Source organism: Pelophylax lessonae (genome assembly GCF_965119305.1).
Source record: "Pelophylax lessonae genome assembly, chromosome: 5".
In the NCBI taxonomy this organism is placed as follows: Eukaryota; Metazoa; Chordata; class Amphibia; order Anura; family Ranidae; genus Pelophylax; species Pelophylax lessonae.
The window spans coordinates 494,131,747-494,152,733 of NC_138772.1; the positions used below are offsets into that span (position 1 = coordinate 494,131,747).

At 43.0% G+C, this 20,987-nt stretch overlaps 1 protein-coding gene across 2 annotated transcripts in view; it reads left to right on the plus strand.

The window, feature by feature from the left end:
• The window catches only part of OXR1 (oxidation resistance 1), a 957,024-nt gene that overhangs the window by 819,711 nt on the left and 116,326 nt on the right, over positions 1–20,987 (plus strand). For both annotated transcript variants that reach the window (XM_082257928.1, XM_082257929.1), the window contains one exon: positions 19,570–19,741. In XM_082257928.1, coding sequence (XP_082114054.1) covers positions 19,570–19,741 — 172 coding nt within the window. The remainder of the gene's footprint in view (positions 1–19,569; positions 19,742–20,987) is intronic.

A 20,987-nucleotide genomic window follows, 5' to 3' on the forward strand; every position in this document is an offset into this window, starting at 1 on the left:
CCACTGTAGATAAATCCAACAAAGACCCAGCAGCTCGGTGCTGGATTTTATTAATGCACAACAGCAACAACAACGTCCATTGATGCTATTTTTTTTATTACAGCGTTTCTTTATAAATACAGTTCTATCCCCATAACTTTTACCACTACAACTAAAAAACTTGTTAATGTACACCATCCAATAGACAAATACAAAGGCTGCCTGTACTCCTCACTTCCTTTGAAAAATGCTAGTTGCCTGGCTGTGTCTGGCTTTTGCACTTTTGAGTCAATGACCCAGTACAGAATACAGCAAATAGAGCCTGAAAAATAATTCTTCACCTATTCATTATACTTTATCAAGGGTGATGACTTTTTAGGTATTGAATTAAACATCTAAGCGTGACACCTAGGCTATCAGCATATTTAGAAGGGGAGGTCTGCATATTTCTCCCATGGTACATGTCCTTTTAACTCCCAATTCCCAGTTCTTGCCCGATTGAGAACACCCCACTTCTAAGAACTTGGGGTATAAATGGACTAAACATGGCTGAGTGCTTTGTAAATATTTGTTTCTGCAGTAATCCTCAGGCAGACAAAAATAATATAATCTTCACATATCTGCATCCCAGAGCAATGTCAGATCCTCACCTGCAGTGAGCAAACTGCTTATCCAATTTGTTATCTCCTTGAGTCGTTTTTACTGTCTATTTAGTTATTCTGGACTTCTTGTAATCCCTTATCCAAATACTTGCATTGCCATCAAAACTCCTCATTCTAGAATATGATTTGTCATTTGGTCAAGCATCTTCGAGAAAGAGAGCTGTCGGCCATTTGTATTTCAGTCGCTAGAAACTGTTATCCCAATGCAACTCAGATTATTAATTTCCAGTATTTATTCAATATTATTATATCATCTTGTACTTTACAGAATACACAGATCCATTAATACTAGTCCCTGTTCTCTAAGTCTTTACTGTAATGCCCTCTTCCCACAATTACTAGCGCTAATCCGTTAAGGAGCAAGCCCATTAAAACTGAGCTCCAGGCATAAAATTAAATTACATAGTTATATAGTAGTTGAGGTTGAATAAAGACAATAGTCCATCCAGTTCAACCTGTGTAGGTGTGTGTAGACGTGTTCATTTCCCATACCCCTGAATGTTTTGATCTTGGAGATGTATGTCCAAGAGTCTTTTAAAAGTAGCCATACTTCCCGCAGTTACCACCATTTGTGGAAGAGAGTTCCACAATCTTATTGACCTTACTGTAAAAAAAAACCCTTGCGTTGCCTGAGGTTGAACCGTTTCTCCTCTAATCACATTGTGTGACCATGTGTCCTCTTACATTCTTTGCGACTGAATAGTTTTTTTTTTTTTCTATGCTGAGATCACCATTGAGGTATTTGTAAATCGCTATCATGTCCCCTCTCAGGCATCTCTTCTCTAGGAAGAGTGAGTCAAGCTCTTGTAAACGCTCCTCATAATTTAGGTCCTCCAATCCCCTAACTAGCTTAGTTGCCCTTCTTTGGACTCTCTCCACTTCCAGCACATCCTTCCTGAGGACCGGTGACCAGAACTGGACAGAATACTCCAGATGTGCCTGGACCAGAGTGTTATAAAGTGATAGGATTATAGTTTTATCTCTGGAGTATATACCCTTCCTTATGCATGCCAAATTGACAATCAAACTACATATTTGGGAGCTAATTATTATTAATATTTTTTACTTCTTGAATCCTAAACTTCCAAGCCACTGAGGGTAACCAGGTCAATGGCCTGACGTTGGTCTATTGCAGCCAATCAATACAGCATGTGATAAAAAATATAAAAATTCCACGCTATGTTCTAATTGGAAATGAGGATACGTGGGTGAACTCTCAGTGAGTATAAATAATGGTATAAATTATATGTGGTATGTAGGCTGCAGCCTCCCTGAATGATAGTCCGGAGACTATGCTATGGATGTACAAGAAAGGAGGGATGGTGGCGCTGCCTATAAAAAACTAAATGTGAAGAGTGATCCTAGTGTTAAATCATCAATAGCCAAAGTATAAAGTGACGTAGTGCTTATCCACAATAATAAATATCTAAAAATCACCAGATTAAATACAATTACTAACATCAAATAATGTGAAGATCAAAGTGCTATATTTTAAAGTGCTCTTATAAAGTGACTTAGTGCATAAATTAGTGCTATATGTGATAAATATCAAACCATATGCAATACACAACGAAGAGCATAAAAAATATATTACATTACATGCAATTATAAAGTGCTTCAAAAAGTGCTATAGTGTTTAGAAAACCCCAATCTACCATATAATATGGTGTGGGGATAATATAAAGTGCCAGCAGCAAACGTTAATCAGTATGCACTGCAGAAAAGTCCAACAATCTGTATGTCACATGCAAATGACCACAAGCAAGTGAATGTTCTCAGGTTGATATAGGTGACAACACTCTGGTGGATATTTATAAGGAGTGACCCCGTGGTGGGTGGTAAGGTGCTGGGTGATTTCTCTGGTAGAAAGGCACACTTACCAGAGACACCCACCCCACACAGGGGTATATAGCGGGTGTATAAAGTGGTGCAGCGACCCAACGATGTCCTCTTTGTGCCTGGATGGGAGCATCCTACCAGAAACCTGGATGGTCCTATAGGAAGGTGTTTACCTGCACTGGTTCCCAATGTGTTCCTAATGGCAGATGTGTTCCAAGGTACCCCCCGGTTTCACTCCGGATTGTATGCCAGAAAGTAATAAACAGGGGACATAGTGTAGTACCGTAAGGTAATTTATTTACATATAATATGAAGAGGTACTCACATTTGAACAAAGAAAAACCAGCATGTAGGTAGATCAGAGCGCTGTGCGGTCCACGCCTCGATCTCGTACCAAAACCGGAAGTGACGTGAGCACGCTGTACGCGTTTCGTAGTCAATACGTCATCAGCAGCCACTGATGTTCATATACCGTGTTCATATTATATGTAAATAAATTACCTTACGGTACTACACTATGTCCCCTGTTTATTACTTTCTGGCATACAATCCGGAGTGAAACCGGGGGGTACCTTGGAACACATCTGCCATTAGGAACACATTGGGAACCAGTTCAGGTAAACACCTTCCTATAGGACCATCCAGGTTTCTGGTAGGACGCTCCCATCCAGGCACAAAGAGGACATCGTTGGGTTGCTGCACCACTTTATACACCCGCTATATACCCCTGTGTGGGGTGGGTGTCTCTGGTAAGTGTGCCTTTCTACCAGAGAAATCACCCAGCACCTTACCACCCACCACGGGGTCACTCCTTATAAATATCCACCAGAGTGTTGTCACCTATATCAACCTGAGAACATTCACTTGCTTGTGGTCATTTGCATGTGACATACAGATTGTTGGACTTTTCTGCAGTGCATACTGATTAACGTTTGCTGCTGGCTCTTTATATTATCCCCACACCATATTATATGGTAGATTGGGGTTTTCTAAACACTATAGCACTTTTTGAAGCACTTTATAATTGCATGTAATGTGATATATTTTGTATGCTCTTTGTTGTGTATTGCATATGGTTTGATATTTATCACATATAGCACTAATTTATGCACTAAGTCACTTTATAAGAGCACTTTAAAATATAGCACTTTGATCTTCACATTATTTGATGTTAGTAATTGTATTTAATCTGGTGATTTTTAGATATTTATTATTGTGGATAAGCACTACGTCACTTTATACTTTGGCCATTGATGATTTAACACTAGGATCACTCTTCACATTTAGTTTTTTATAGGCAGCGCCACCATCCCTCCTTTCTTGTACAATACAGCATGTGGCCTACACACAAACTCTGGTACTGATGGTTGCTTGTAGGTAAACACATTTGTTCATTTTTTTTTTTTTCCATGAAAATTAAATGTTGGTTTTATACTGACGTCAACTTTAGGAGAATTATACTGCAGAACAACACCATGCTGATAGTCTCCCAGGTGGGATTCAACCATAGGACCCAGAAATGTTAAGCCTAGTTTAAACTTGCGACTTGGGGGTGCTGAAAAAAACAAGCAGTTGAAATGTGTTATAACTCCCCCCCCCCCCCCCCCAAGCTGCAAAGGCAGCTGTAGTGGGGTGTACGAATAACCCCCTGATTGGTTCTGCAGGCAGTATTGTGAATAGGGCTGCCCTGAAGTTTGTAGTTTGAAATGCTTTGGTTCGGACTTTTAAGTTTAAGTGCTTGTTCTGCCTCCCGATCACCAGTTTTATTGACTCCTCACCGCCTGTGAAATGCCATCTACAAAGTGATCAGCCGCAGATCACGTTTCAGAGGGTTGACGCAATTGTAAAGCCCTAAGACAGGGTTTTTTAACCATTTAGCCACCATGCGGCCCTTCTTTCATTCATTAGGCCCTGTTCACACCTGAGTGTTTTTCAGCTTGTAAAATGCTCAGCTCTGAAGCTCCGAAACGCCCAACAAGCAAAATCCCATTCATTTTTATGGCCCCTGTTCACATCTGAGCGTTCTGTCGCCTTAAGCAAAACGCCTGAAGCTCAAAAAAGTACATAAGCTTATTTTTGGCAGATTACAAGCCTTTTTGGCCCCTTAGACTAAGGGCTCTTTCACACCAAGCGGACCGCATTGCGATCCGCTCCGGCACTTTTTTTTTTTTTCACGGAGCGGATGACAGTTGTGTCATCTGCTCCGTATGTCCGCATATCATCCCATCCATTTGCGGATGATATACGGACATAATGTATGTCTATGGGCATTACGGATGTCAGCGGATGACACCGCTGACATCCGATTTTGCATCTGTTCCGTTTTTTAAACGGAACAAAAATAGGGTTCTGTTCCATTCCAAAAAACGGAACAGAACTGAAAGGACGAAAATCGGATGTCAGCGGATGGTCATCCTCAAATCATTTCACTCTACTGTTTCAGTAGGAAATGTCCCAAGAAACTCTCCACAATGTCTTCTGATAGGGTTGTTGTCACCCTTCAGCAAAAAATAAAGTACATTTACGCAGAACACCCCTCTAGCTCCTTGAAATGCTTGAAGTCACAGCTGACCTTAATAAATCTGATGATATGAAGAAATGTTTAATTAAATGTATAAAATCGAGTCTAAAGTCATAAATATATCCACATATTAATAAAATGTTTTGGAAAAAGATTTGATTTTTTTTTTTTTTTCCATAATTATAGACAAAGACTGGCAGAGTACAAATTTTAGTTGATTTGGTACACAATACTGTACATATGTATTTGGAAGTGAGAAAGTTTGAATTTGCATATGTTTGTTGCCTTAAAAATTCCTTGGCCATGGATGTTTCTCTATGAAACTTGAACATGTAGCTTGTTTATACAATCATGTGAAAAAGTAAGTGCACCCCGTGGAAATTAACTATTTGAACAGGAAAAAAAATAGCTCTTCATTTAAAGGGTAACTCCACTTCCGTGGGGAAATAAATAGCAAATAAAGAAAAAACAATATAGCGTATACAATTGTGACACAAATCATATTGTGATTGAATGTTCATAAAAATGACCTTTTCCTTTTCAATCTGCAGCTGTTGTGCTCTCACACGCTGTAACTAAAGCCTCTCCACCCCCTCCTCTCTGCTCCTGACAGATGAAAAAAGACTTTAACAAGATCTGCCCTTTTAACCACTTTACCACCGGAGGATTTTCCTGCTAAAAGACCAGGGGTTATTTTGCGATTTTTTACTGCGTGACTTTAACGGACAATCGCGCGGTCGTGCGACGCTGTACCTAAACGAATTTCACGTCCTTTTTTTCCCACAAACAGAGCTTTCTTTTGGTGGTATTTGATCACCTGTGCGATTTTTTGATCACGCGCTATAAACAAAAAAAGAGCGTAATTTTTGCAAAAACAACAATATTTTTCACTTTTTTTTATATGAAATTCCCCCAAAAAAAAATGTAAAAATCAAAATTTTTTAAAATTTTCGGCCAATTTGTTTTACGCTACCTATGTTTGGTAAAAAAAATCGCAAAAAGCGTATTTTGATTGGTTTGCGCAAAAGTTATCGCGTTTACTAACAAAGGGAAAGATTTTTGTCATTTTTGGTGTTTTTTTTTTTAACGAGTAATGGCGGCGATCTGCGATTTTTTTTGCGGTACTGCGACATTGCGGCAGACAGATCGGACCCTTGACTGACATTTTTGACACTTTTGGGGGTACCAGTGACATTACTGCAGTAATCAGTGCTATATATATGCACTGTTACTGCAAAAATGACACTGGCAGGGAAGGGGTTAACAGTATTGGACAGGGAGGGGTTAAGTGTGTCCTAGGGGCGTGATTCTAACTGTGCAGGGACAGGTCTTCTAGTGTAAAAACAAAGATCAACAGTTCTACATAGTAGAACTGTTTGATCTTCACTTTTACACAGGGAGAACTGACAGGTGGCTTGTTTACACAAGCCGCTCTGTCTTTCTCCCGCTGTACCGGCGATCGTAGTGTGACCGGCGGACATCGGGTCCGCCAGTCACACTCCCGCACTCCTCCGTGAACGAGCCGAGGCGGGCGCGCGCCTCAGCGGGCGCGCGCCCGCCCGCTATTGGCTCTGGAAGGAGTGACAGGCGAGCGACGTAGACCTACGTCACTCTGCCTGGCCGGGGCCGACTGCCGCAGTAAATATACTGTGCGCAGTCGGCAAGCGGTTAAAGGGGTGTAGGGAAGAGAAGACAGATAAGATTTAGGCTCGGTTCACATTTGTGTGATGCAGGGACGCTGCGAATATGCAGCGTGTTCCCGCATCGCATCCGCACATCTGGCAGTTCACACTGCCATATGCGATACGCATGGGGGTGTCAATTAACAGTTAACGACACCCCCAGTTTGATCGCATATCGCAGTGCGATCTGCAAGTTCGCACAGAATCGGATCGCACTAGTGTGAACCAATGTGTGATCCGATTCGGATGCGGCTCAAAAAATGCCTCATGTGCATGTTTGGTGCGGATACAGTGCGAATTCAGCCATACAAAGTGTATGGCTGAAATGCGCACCGCACATGAGATCGCATGTAATTTAGGAGCAGTGCGCTGCGAATTACATGCGATCACCGCATCCGCACAAGTGTGAACCGGCTCTTCTTTACTTTACTAGTCACTTTAAAAAGTCTAGTCTCCCCCAGACAAATTAGGGCAGCAGCTACAAATACTGCAGCTGCTGACTTTTGCTATAGGGATGATTATTGTCTAGGGATCCAGCGATGTCCTAACCAATTCTTCAATCGGCTTTGGGTGCAAATGCTGGCATCTCAGGTAAAGTAAGGACGAGTATAATTGTGGCGCTACCCTTACAAATAAAACCGAAATGGCAATGTTATTAATAATAGCTGCTGCTACCACCTAATGTGTTCCCACATCTACAAAGTAAAATAATTCATATAACTGTGTGATAGAACTGCTAAAGTACCCAATCTCTCATTGATTATGATTTACAGTGCTTAACCACTTAAGCCCCGGAAGATTTTACCCCCTTTCTGACCAGGGGGTATTTTGCGATTCGGCACTGCTTGACTTTAACGGACAATTGCGCGATCATGCCACGCTGTACCTAAACGAATTTGACGTTCTTTTTTCCCCACAAACAGAGCTTTCTTTTGGTGGTATTTGATCACCTGTGCAATCTTTTGATCATGCGCTATAATCAAAAAAAGAGCGACAATTTTGCAAAAAATAACAATATTTTTCACATTTTTTGAAATTCCCCCCCAAAAAAATGTAAAAATCTAATTTTTTTTAAATTTTTGGCCAATTTGTTTTCTGCTACCTATGTTTGGTAAAAAAAAATCACAATAAGCATATTTTGATTGGTTTGCGCAAAAGTTATTGCGTTTACTAACTAAGGGAAAGATTTTTGTCATTTTTGTTGTTTTTTTTTTTAACGAGTAATGGCGGTGATCTGCGATTTTGTTTTCTTTCTTTTTGTTTTTTTGCGGGACTGCGACATTGTGGCGGACAGATCGGACCCTTGACTGACATTTTTGACACTTTTGGGGGTACCAGTGACATTACTACAGTAATCAGTGCTATACATATGCACTGTTACTGTAAAAATGACACTGGCAGGGAAGGGGTTAACTTTATTAGAGATGCAGTGACTATGTGTGTCCCTAGGGGCGTGATTCTTACTGTGCAGGGATATGGCTGTGTGTGTAACAGCACAGATCACAGGTCCTACATAGCAGGACTGTTAGATCAGTGCTTTTACACGGGAGAATGACAGGCGGCTTTGTTTACATTAGCCGCCTGCCTTTCTCCCTTCACAGCGGACGATCGCGAGTGACCGGTGGACATTGGGTCCGCCGGTCACATGCACGGAGGTGTCCGTGAACGAGCCGAGGCGCGCGCCCGCCAGCTATTGGCTCTCAGGCTAGTGATGTACCGGTACGTCACTTTGCCTGGCCGGGGCTGACGGCCGCAGTATATGTACTTGCAGCGGTCGGCAACCGGTTAAACAAATTACTAAAAAAAATATATATATGTGTGTATATATATATATATATATATATATATATATATATATATATATATATATATATATATACCACAGAGTATGATGCAACAAAAGTAAAAAAAGGAGGTTCAATCCAAGGTGAGCAACTCCTAAAGTGCAAAGATAGTGCAGAGACACCATCTCTGTTATACAAAGTGCAAGTGACGCAATAAATCCTGAAGTGCTAAATAAAGAGAAGGCACTCATGTAAAAACAAGTGCAAAAAGTCCAAAGTCTCTAAATAAAGTGCAATAAGTGAATCATTCCATATGTGTCCACTCCTTTAAATCTTGTGCTGCAGTCCCCAGGTGAAGTGTCTGCTCACCTCCATAGTTAGCCCGCTATGGGTCAGTAGCAATAGTAGGAAGGTAATCACTGCCGTCAAATCACTAGCCAACTCCACAGTTCTTGACAATGCTCAAAATTAGCACATGTAGAGACACAAAAGACAATCTCCAATGGTGCACTTTGGGAAGCAATAAGACCGATCCCAGCTTCAAATATTAAACTCACATTTAATAAAATAATTTATTAAAATAAAACACAGCATAAACATCACAATGCTGTCATGCTGCCCACCGCTTGGCACCTCTACGCGTTACGCCACATCCAATGTGGCTTCAACTGGAGGAGAAACCGAGCAGTGTAGGTGGGGGCTTAGATCTAGATATTATAAGAAGCCCCCACCTACACCGCTCAGTTTATCCTCCCAGTTGAAGCAACGATGGATGTGGCATAACGCGTAGAGGTATCAAGTGGTGGGCAGGTTTGACGCTATCCATGTGATTACTGTTGGAATTGTGATCCTGGATATTGGGTACCGTACTTTACCAGCGCTATCACATTAGTTATATGAATCATCTCAGGTAAAGGAAACCAGCAGCTGGTTTCCTACTGCGTATGTGCGAGCCTCGCTGTGCTGTGCTTTGTGAATGGTCCCACAGTCTTCTGGGACCTGTGATGTGTCCTAGGAGGCTGCGGGGGGGAGGTTAGAGAGGGCTGAACTTCCGCACAGATCTTCAAGGTGATCTGACTCCCTCTCCCCCAAAATGTGCCAATGGTGGCAGTTGAGGGGGGGGGGTGCAGAACTTCCCCCTTTTTTTCCCCCCTTACATGAATTGCCTGTATTAAATCCTCCTACAAGATTTCAATGGGAATCAAATTAAGTCTTTCTCTTTTGAGACATCCTGTAGTCAATGTTTTGATGTTTATCGGATCAGTATTGTGTTAAAAGATCTAACTGTCATTCCACTTTTTGGACAGATGGCCAGACATTCTCATCACATACGCTTTAATATGATGCATGCAGAATTTATAGTTGACTTGATGATTGCAAGCTGCCCAGGTCCTTAGGCAGCAAATCAACCCCAAGCCATAACATTGCTACTACCATGCTTTACCGTTATGGTTAAATATCTTTTTATTCAGAATGCCAAAATATCAAGTAAGTTAATGCAAAAATAAAGTGATGTGATCTAGAACCGCAAAAAAGTATCATGTCAGAAACCTACAATGCCATTGGAAGAGACAGTATAAAAGTATTTACAGCCAAGGGAACAACATATGAAGACGAAGGGTAAGGCCAATAGTGCATAGCATACAATGACCAAGTAATAAAATCAGTGTGACTCGAGCATTGAGGACTGGGAAAAGAGGTGGGAGAAGGGAAAGAATCAAATGTTTTGACGTTTTCAGGAGCACTCGAAGATCTACAGAAATCTTGTGGAAGTAAATCCTATAGTTTTAGCTAAGGAAGCTGCCATCTTGGCCTCTGTTTAATCTCCAACTGCCATGATGCTGCACATGTGATCAGCTATGCCACAAGCCATTGGATGGTTTGACGGTTTGGTCTTTAGAGCACAGGCAATGTGACGGTTACATTCCCGGCATGTGCCATAAAGGAAACAGTTTTTTTGAAATTGGTAAATCTATGGGTTTACTTCCGCTTTAGGTAACAGAGCAGGTTATTGAGAGATCAGGGGTCGGAAGGGGGGCAAATTACTGTAGGCCTGCCAGAAAGTCCACATGTTGCAAACTTTCTCAGGGTCGTGACCATCTTCAGCCACCATTGTTTTCATTGCCATTGGAGAGGGGGAGGATAGGACTTTTTTCAGGGTCAGGACCATCTTTAGCCATTTGTTTCCATTGCCATTATGTCCTTGAGAATGAGGGCCCATTGTAATAAATTAGGAGAAGAGGTGGTTGTCCAGTGATTGGAGATGGGGGCCTGAGCTGGCATCAACCAATGCCACAGAATGCCCTTCTTAACCTTAGAAATGGATCCAGGAATCATCGACAAAAGGGCAACTGTTGGGGACGATTGTAAATACACATAGTGGAAAATGTACTAAAACTGGAGCACTCAGAATCTTGTGCAACTGTGTATGGTAGTCAATCAGCTTATAACGTCAGCTTGTTCAATTAAGGTTTGACAATAAAGATACGTTCACGCTGAACACGCTGAAATCACTCGATTTCAAACGCGCATTTCAGTGCAAGTTCAGGGGTGATTTGCATGACATCTGTGCGGTTTCATGCAGAGATGTCTATTGAAATCGCCCCCCAAGTCGCCAAAAGTAGTGCAGGAACTATTTTTGGAAATCTGTGCTGCCCTACAATGTTGGCATGGCACCGATTGGGACAGTGCCGTTGCCGGCAACAGGCTATGATGTGGCATGCGATTTAACATGTCAAATCACGTCAAATTGCACCGGTGTGAATGGGTGCTAAAACCTGAAAGCTGATTTGTTTCTATGCAGAGCTGCATCGGATTTTGCACACTCCAGTTTTAGTAAATCAACCCCATAGAGTTATGAGGTGAACAATTTCTGACAAAATGGAGAGATCAGATGGCTGCTCCACCAAATATGTATAGGGGTACCCACATCTTCCATCCATCTCCAACACACATTAGAAAAGGTAGGAAGGATACATTCGATGGAGGTCTGGTAGCATAAGGGTAATATATTGTAGCTCTTTTCTTGAAAGTAAGAGGACATGAACATGCTCTTCAGTTCTTATGAGATTGTCTTCAAGTGATTGTAAAGGTTAATTTTTTTTTTTTATAACAAACATGTAATACGTACCTGCTCTGTGCAAGGGTTTTGCACAGAGCAGGCCAGATCCTCCTCTTCTGGTGTGCCCCGGCGTCGCTTCTGGCTCCTCCTCTTCACCGGGTGCCTCCACGGAGAGCCGCTTTCCATGAAGGCACCCGTGCAGGCGCGATCCTGAGTCCTGCTGCTGTGTCCATTGACACAGACAGCAGGACTCGGTCCCGCCCCCTGCACTTGTGTCACTGGATTTGATTGACAGCAGCGTGAACCAATGGCTCGTGCTGCTATCAATCTATCCAATGAGGACCCGAGACAGCTGCTGCTGGTACTGCTGGGCGCGTGCTCGTCACTGGAACGTTTGGGTTCAGGTAAGAAAAACGGGGGGGTCTGGGGGGCAGTGGCAACCAAGAATGTTTTTCACCTTAATGCATAGAATACATTAAGGTGAAAAACCTTGGGACTTGACAACCCCTTTCAGTTTGTGGCAGACATTTCCACTGAAACTACGGCCAAACAATTCCATCTTTGATTCATTACTCCACAGCACCTGGCTCCTGAAGGCCTGGTCTTTACCTCTGTCTAATGGCAAACTGTAATCCTGCTCTGTTTTTTTGGACAGCAAAGGCTTTCTTAACCCACCTCTTATGCTTGGGTAAATGTTTGTAATCTTTCTGATTGTAGGTGCATAGACTTTGACCTCAATTGTTGCCAGAACACCCCACAATTAAATTCTGGGATTTCTTGGAGACTACTTTTAACATCAAATGGTCAATTCTTGAGTTGAATCTGCCAGTCCTGGGGAAATTAGCAGTTGTTTGAAATCCATTCTATTTGTAGATTATGTTCCCTTTCAGTGGAATAATTTAATATAAATTATCTTTTTCTCTTGCCAGACTCCTAGCCATCCACAACTTTCATTCTGAGGTCCTTAGAGAGCTCTGTTGATCTTGGCATGGTGATTCCACACGCATAATTGGAAATGTAAAGGGCCAAACCCTAGATGTCTGAGGATTAAATAAGACAAGTTCCACCTGCATACTTCCTAGAGAGATTCTAATCTTTACCGCCCAATCTGGAACACCGGTTTCTAATTTTATGAATTTGGTGGTAAATGTAGGGGGTACCATAGGACAAATCTGAATTTTTGTTTAGATTAGTGGTCTCCAAACTGTGGCCCGTGGGCCAGATGCAGCCCTTTTGCTTGCCTTTATCCCACCCTGGGGCACCATTTCTCCCACTGATGCCAATTATGGGGCACCATTCCTCCCAATGACGCCAACAATAGGGCACTATTCCTCCCGCTAGTACCAACATTAGGACACTATCTTCCCCCCTCCTCTCAAGAAAACCAATGATGGGGTATTGCTTACTCCCATTGACGGCATGGCATTTTCTACTCCTACCGGCCACAGTCCGGCCCCCCTAAAGGCTGAAGTACAGTAAAACTGGCCCTTTATTTAGAAAGATTGGAGATCCCTGATTTAGATGATAAAATGTATTACAACGTGTCAATTTTATTTTCCATTTGTTCAAGTATATCACTTCTATCTTTAGGCACTGTTTGAATCAACTTCGAATGTTTACGTGTTTAAATATGTTGAAAAAGTCAACAATTTCCATGGTCTGTACTTACATTTTCACATGACTGTAATAAGACAAATCAAACAAAAAGCTGTTTGTGGCTGACGCATTGCATTTCCTGTAGTTTAGTGGTTTTAACCAATCTAGCTGTGACAGAGAAATTGGTGAACCATTTATTATTTTTTAATAATTGAGCTGCATTAACATTTTGAGACCCTGACCTGGATCATGTATACAGATTCTGAGTACAAACATCACATTTGTTTCAGGCCAGTGACTTAGAAATGGTTGCATCTGCAGACAGCCTGGCATGTTCAAAAGGAAGTCCACACCACTTGCATATTTCTTTCAGCACAGGTTTCCTTAAAGCGTGTCAATGGATAAAAAAATGTTGTTTGTTTTTGGAAGGCGTGGGGAAGGTTTTGGCCCATCTAATAAGTGTTTATAGCTGTCTGTGTCCCCGGTGGGGGAATTTGCCCCTTTATTTGTCCTGAAGACTATTGTCATCAAAACTAAATATAATGGGAAAGCTAAAATTTTAAAGGTGTCCCCAGAACAAAAGGGAAGGGCAAATCTTCCAATGGAGACACCTTTTTGGGGAACACTGTCTAGCATGGGAACCCACCCCCCCTTTCCCATGTTGTATCTCAAGTACAGAAGGTAAAGGTGGTCTTTCCTAAGGTACACAGGCAGCAACGAACTGTCAGATGTTTAAACTTTCCCTACTCTATCGCAAAATTTGCCTATATGTGCATTTTAACCACTTTGGCTTGGGCAGGAAGGGGGTGAAAGTGCCCAGTACCAATTTTTGGCTTTTGGCGCCATCACAATTTGAATGACAATTGCGCGGTCATGCAACACTACCCAAAATACATTTTTATAATTTTTTTGAGAGCGATGGATCTTTAGTTTTAGTTATAAAATTTTGCAAATCATTTTTCTTCTTCGCTGATCGGTACTGATAATCTACACTGATGGGGACACACTGATGAGGTTACACTAATGGGGATGCACTAACGAGGCGGCACTGATAATCTACATGGACGCACTGATGAGGCTACACTAATGGGGACGCACTGACGAGGCGACACTGATGAGCTGCACTGATAATTTACACTGATGGAGACGCATTGATGAAGCTACACTAATGGGGACGCACTGACGAGGCGGCACTGATGAGCTGCACTGATAATCTACACTGATGGAGACGCACTGATGAGGCTACACTAATGGGGACGCACTGACGTGGCGGCACTGGTGGGCTGCACTGATGGGCACTGATAATCTGGGCCCTGACTATCAGTGTAAACAATGTACTCACTGTGTCCTGTCAGACCGGCAAGTCTATTTACATGTGACCATCTGTGATCGGACATAGCTGAGCACATGATAAAGGGCCACTGTGATTGGCCCTTTACCTCGATCTGTAATCTGCTGTGTCCAAATCACACAGCGGTCGCAGAGCTCACCTGATGTTCGCCCCAGGGGCTGGAGGCCCACGCTGTTGCCGTCTTTCAGCTATAGCGCGGCGTGAAGTGGTTAAAGGAAGTACCTGGCCTCAAAGCAGCCAGTATGCCTTTCATTTGCCCAGGCTTCATACACACTGGGCAAAAAAATGCTGCTTATACACCCGCAAATTTTAGTCTCTGTGTTTACAGGCATAATTTTAGCTCCATATTCATACATCTATATTTGTTACCCAAAGCATCACAAGTGCATTTGAGATGAGCTTTCGGCCTGAAAAAAACACTTGAATACCGTGCAGTGTTTAGGCGAGTCAAACCTTTTTTAAGTGTACATTTTTCTAGTGTTTTTGGGAAAAATGCTTCTAAACAAAAAAGTGCCTACACACATATACAATATGTTCCGTTTTTTTTTTCTGCTTGTTTTTTTTCTGCCCGCAGTTCTGGTATTTTTTCTGCTGCCTAGTATGCATTGACCCTTTAATGATATTTTGCAATGGAGGTTTTAATGTAAGACGCAGACTTAAGCCTGTCCGATGGGCTTTTACCTCCTTCTACAGCAATACAAAACATGCAGGTCAGTCCGAAGTCAACTGCACCTACCAGTGAATTGTGAATGATCTCGGAAGCATCTCAAACTGATGCCATTGGCACAAGTCAAAAGCCAATTGACACTGGCCCTAAAGCAGGGGTTCTCAACCTTTTGAAGAGCGAGGGCCAAAAAATTTTGTTTACCGGTTCCGAGCCACAAAAAAACAATAGCGTTTTTCCACCTCCAGCTGTAAACGAGCCCTTACTGTCCTGAGCCCCCTAATAAGGCTGCTTTCACACTGATGGGCTGTGATTTACCCACACCGCGGGTGCAGCACAATGCACCTGCAGGTTAGCTGTGCTTTGCTATAGACTTCTATTGCATCTTGCAGGTGTGGTGCACTTCCTGAGAGTGCACCAAAACTCCTGCATTCAGGAGTTTTGGTGTATGTTCAGAAAGCACATCTAACGTTCAGGATCTAATAGAAGTCTATGGCGTTGATTTACTAAAATTGGAGAGTGCAAAATCTGGGGCAGCTCTGCATAGAAACCAATCCACTTCCAGGTTTTTTGTCAAAGTTTTATTGAACAAGCTGAAGTTAGAAGCTGATTGGCTACCATGCAGAGCTGTACCAGATTTTGCACTCTCCAGTTTTTTAGTAAATCCACCCCTATGGTTCAGTGCAGTGCTAACCCCCAGGGAAGTCGTAGGAACACTGCGCTGTACCCGTGGATCAGTGTGAATAGTTGTTAACCCTAAATCTGCCCATTCCAAAAGCTATTCTGCCCAGTGTATATGTAAAGTTCAGCTTTGGGAACATGGTACATGGTACATGTTTCACCCATTTTTAGGGTGGAACATGTAACATGTTCCCAATGCTGCAGCCCCCCATGATAGCAGTATGGGGAGCAGTTCCCCATACTAAGGGCTCTTTCACACGGGCGATCCGATCAGATCCGCCTGTCAGTTTTTTAGGCGGATCTGATTGGATCCTCCATGCAGCTCTATGGGGCAGCGGGTGTCAGCGGAGACACCTCCGCTGACACCCGCTGCCATCCATATCCGATCCTGTCCGTGAAATCTGGATGGATGGAAACCCTATTTTTCCATCCGTTCAGGGATCGGATCGGATGAGAGCGGACAGGTGGTCCGCTCTCATCCGATCCCCCATAGAGGGCAGCGGGGGCTGAGACACCTCCCTCTCCACTCTGCAAGCAGAGACGGAGCTGTCATCTGCCGGCTCAGCGGGGATCGCGGATCGATCCCCGCTGAGCAACACGGATCCGCCTACGGAGGCGGACCGTGTGAAAGAGCCCTAAGTGTAACTTTTTGAAATCCGTCTGGCCGTGCGGGGCTCCACACACACAGCTGCATCATTCATACACAGAGTGAATGTGTGTGAATGAACTACAAGCCTCAACATCTTTACGATCTGCTAATTGCTGGTGCAAGACTTTACAGGCTCCCCCCCCCCCCTCCCCCAAATAAAAAATAAATACATGCCCATTTTTTTACCTGCATAAAAATGTGCATTTATTTAATTTATTTTTTTAAGTGAACTTCTCCTTTGATACACTGACCTTCTTTTCCTTCAGCTGCTGCTGGCATCACTCGCCAGGCTGTTAGCAAGGATAAGAGGTGGAGTGCATTTGGTATCACTCCTCCTGGGACAGGAGCCGCAGCTACACTGTATTTATCGGCTTATGCAGCTCCTGCTCCCTCTGCGGCCGTCTGCTCCCTTCGCTGTTGGCGCTGGCTCACTGCACGCTGGTGACCTGGGATAGAAGGTCGGCAAGCCCAGATAACGATCGACGTGTTGCCAACCCCAGGCATGCGCTTCCCTGGTTTGAAATTGTGGGCCACAACAGAGGGCTCTGTGAGTCACTGGTTGAGCACTCCTATGCAAATGTTTTAGAGGTTAAACCAATAATTAAGGTGACCCATGTCATTCCGTTAGCTATCCCATCTTGCAGTACCTGTGCATAGAGGGTATTGTAAGCTCTTTATTGCAGAGTTCAAAAATGTTATCCAGTTGTGAAAAGAAGACATTCTGTTTTATCTGTGCAGATTGTACCCAGGCACGGCAAACCTGACTTCTGAATGCAAAGTAGGGATGCACCGATCCGACTTTTTTGGTCCCGATCCCGATCTTTTGCTTTGTGAAATCGCCGATCTGGAAGTACTGTTTTGTGAGCTTATAACAAAATAATACTTCCGGATCGGTATCAGGATCAGCAGATACCTTATAACAAAACTTACTAAACAGCAACTGTAGAATTAGATGAGTAAAAGCTTTTTTTTTCTCCAATTGAAGTGATTGAAGGAGGGTCAGAATTAGGGCTGCACGATATTGGGGAAAAAAGTATATTGCGATATTTCGTTTTTAACTATATATATCGCAATATTTCTCCAGACAGTCTCCGGAGGAGGGATCAGTTAGCAGAGCTCAGCTTTCTGCCAGGGGATCCACCACACTCATAGAACTTCTCCTGCCCGAGCCTTCTGTCGGAGCCAGAGTGTAGAGGAAGTGGGCTGTCGGTAGCAGCCTTTGTCCCGCAGTGCTCCTCCGCCATGCTCCGGACGTCTCCCCCCTCTCCTGCTGCAAACACTGTTCCGCCGCCATGCAATCCGCCCCATACTCCAGCCCTCCCTCTTAGTCAACAGCCGACCATTACTCCGCCCTGCTCCGCCCATTGTCTCTCCATTGAAAAACATTACAGCCTGATCCCGCCCCCGATGCAGCCAGGAGAGACAATGGGCGGAGCAGGGCGGAGTGGATACTAGAGGCAGAGCTGGGAGGGAAGTGTGGGACAGACACAGTCACTGTAAGTCCTCCTCCTCCCCCCGAGTCCCGACTTCTCCCCGCTCTGCCTAATGCCTGAATATCGTGGCTTCGGCGATATGAATATCGCCCGTGCCTGCAGAACAATAGTCGATATCACATCGACTATCGTTCAGCCCTAGTCAGAAGCCTGGAGAGTAGCATTAACCACTTGCCGACCAGTCACTGGGACTGTACTGCGGCAAAGTGGCTCGATTCCGTCCAGCGACGTAGACCTACGCCGCTGGACTCCTCCCCTTGTGGGCGGCGCTCGCGCGCTCGCGGAGGCTCAGTCAGCGGGAGTCGGGCCAGGGGAGGAGAGGCGGTGATCACTGCCGCTCTTCCCCGATCATCGGGGAATCGAGTTTGGAGATCCGCCCGCTTGTGTAAACAAAGCGGGCGGATATCCTAAGTGACAAACAGTGACAGATTGCAGGGTTCAGCATAGCTGAACATGCGATCTGTCCCTGTGTCACTCAGTCACCTCCCCCCACACACGTTAGAAAGCACCAGGCATACATTAACCCCTCCCTCTCCAATAAAATTAACCCCTTCCCTGCCAGTGTCATGTTTACAGTAACTGCATATATATAGCACTGATTACTGTAGTAATGTCACTGGTACCCCCAAAAGTGTCAAAAATGTCAGTCAAGGGTCCGATCTGTCTGCCGCAATGTCGCAGTCCCGCAAAAAAAATCGCAGATCGCTGCCATTACTCGTTAAAAAAAAAAAAACACCAAAAATGACAGAAATCTTTCCCTTAGTTAGTAAACGCAATAACTTTTGCACAAACCAATCAAAATACGCTTATTGTGATTTTTTTTTTCTACCAAACATAGGTAGCAGAAAACAAATTGGCCAAAAATTGAAAAAAATTTTGATTTTTAAATTTTTTTTTGGGGGGGGGGGGGGAAATTTCATATAAAAAAATGTGGAAAATGTTTTTTCAAAATTTACTCTTTTTTTTGTTTATAGCGCAAAAATTAAAAATCGCACAGGTGATCAAATACCACCAAAAGAAAGCTCTGTTTGTGGGAAAAAAAGGACGTAAATTTCGTTTGGGTACGGCATTGCACGACCGCGCAATTGTCAGTTAAAGTCGCACAGTGCCGAATCGCAAAAAGTGGCCCAGACGTAAGACAGCAAAATCCTCCGGTGGTAAAGTGGTTAACATGCAACATAGTAGCGACGCCCCGGATCGGCCCCGATCCAGCTATTTTACCAGTATTGGGGCCAATATCCGATCCGAATATCGGATCGGTGCATCCCTGATGCAAAGTTGATTTTGTAGTCCGTTTTCACAGCTGATAGCTAGGAATTGTTAGGGACCTGTGATGTCAGAGTGGGGAGCAAAAATAGCTCCATTAATCTTTATGTGCCAGGTACTGTTTGATAGGATAGCATGTATGGGTCACTGTAAATATGTATTGATCAGATGATTTCGCTCAAACAAATTGCCTTTGCATTCTTTAAAAAAATAAAAATAAAAGATCTAAATTGACCCTTCCTCGTCTTGCTAATCCTTAATATTTTTATTGATAATGCACAGCTACCTGTCCATGCAAGAAGAAGACATTATAATCCATGCCTTGTGTGTGTCTTCTGCAGGTGTATACTCCGCTATTGCCAAAGAAAAGCGAAGGCACAGATCCCATAAATATCTGTGTCTTCGAGTTGGGAAGCCAATGAGGAAAACATTTGTTTCTCAAGCCAGCGCATCAATGCAGCAATACGCACAAAGAGACAAACTAGAGTACTGGTTCGCTGTTCCGCATGAAAGGTAAGCAGCTCTGGGGCATATTAATTTTACATGGAAATGTAGATCAGCATTTTCTGGTTGGTTGTTTTATTGTAAACTTGAGACGTATTTATTCTTGCTTTTTCCTTCTTTTTTTTTTCCTGGCTAAACAGTATAGTATAGTATAGCACAACGATGAGTCTCAGACTATTCCAAGAAAGATAATTAGGTTCAGCTTTATTGCTCCGGGACTAGCATTCCATCTCTGTACCAAAGACACAGGCACAGCTTCCAGTAGAGGCTTTTGACCAAGACATTCAAGCTTTGTGATTCTTTTCAAAACTTTTTTTTTTTTTTTTAATATTTGCATTAGCTTGCAGTTGTATTGCACAAAAAGAAAAAAAAAACTGAATGCATCTTATCAGTCTATTTTATTTATCGTAATTTGCAGCTTTCCAATGTGAAAATGGCTGTTCTCTACCATGTATTGTCTATTTCTATAATTCTTACTTATCTAGTTATTATTTAACAAATTATTTCCTAAAATGTAGAAATTGTGCTACACTAACCTGTTTTCTGTAGGTTGTACTGGGTTGTAGAGCTTGATATCTAATAGAAGGCCTACAGGAATGAGCAATCTTTAAGAATGGTTGACAGACATTAGAGAATAAAAAGTCCTATCCAACCAAAATTTTGTTTGGTGTGTTGTACTACTGTCTGCAACCTCACCGGAGAGATTTTCTCTGACGTCCTGCGTCTGAAGCCCGCAGAAGAAATTAGGGCTTCCGAAAGCTCAGAAAGCAATAAAAGCATTGTTAGAAGTGCCAATCCTTCCCTAGTTAAAGTTTCCAATGGCAATAAAAACCTGCAGCCCGCCATAGATGGATCGAAATGCTGCCTGTTTAGCAGGAACTGGGCGAATTTCAATCCATCCTGTGGCTGGCTGGTTATAGTGAAGCCGATTTATCGATCAATTTCAGTACAACCAGCCTGCTGTGTTTTTTAATGTATGATTACTGTTAAGTAATCATTGTATTCTGATGCCCAGCAGGAGGGATCCCCCCATCAACACATTCAAATTGCTAATACAGTAAAACCTTGGTTTGAGAGCGCTTTGCAAGACAAGCACATTTTTAAAATAAATTTGGACTTGATATACAAGTAGCGTCATGTATAAAAAAGAAGAGAGGAGCCTCAAAAGTGTAGCAATATGGTTACATTTAATGAAGGTTCAATATTTTGCAACTCACATGGTTGATGATTAAAAAAGGCACATCTAAGTATGCAG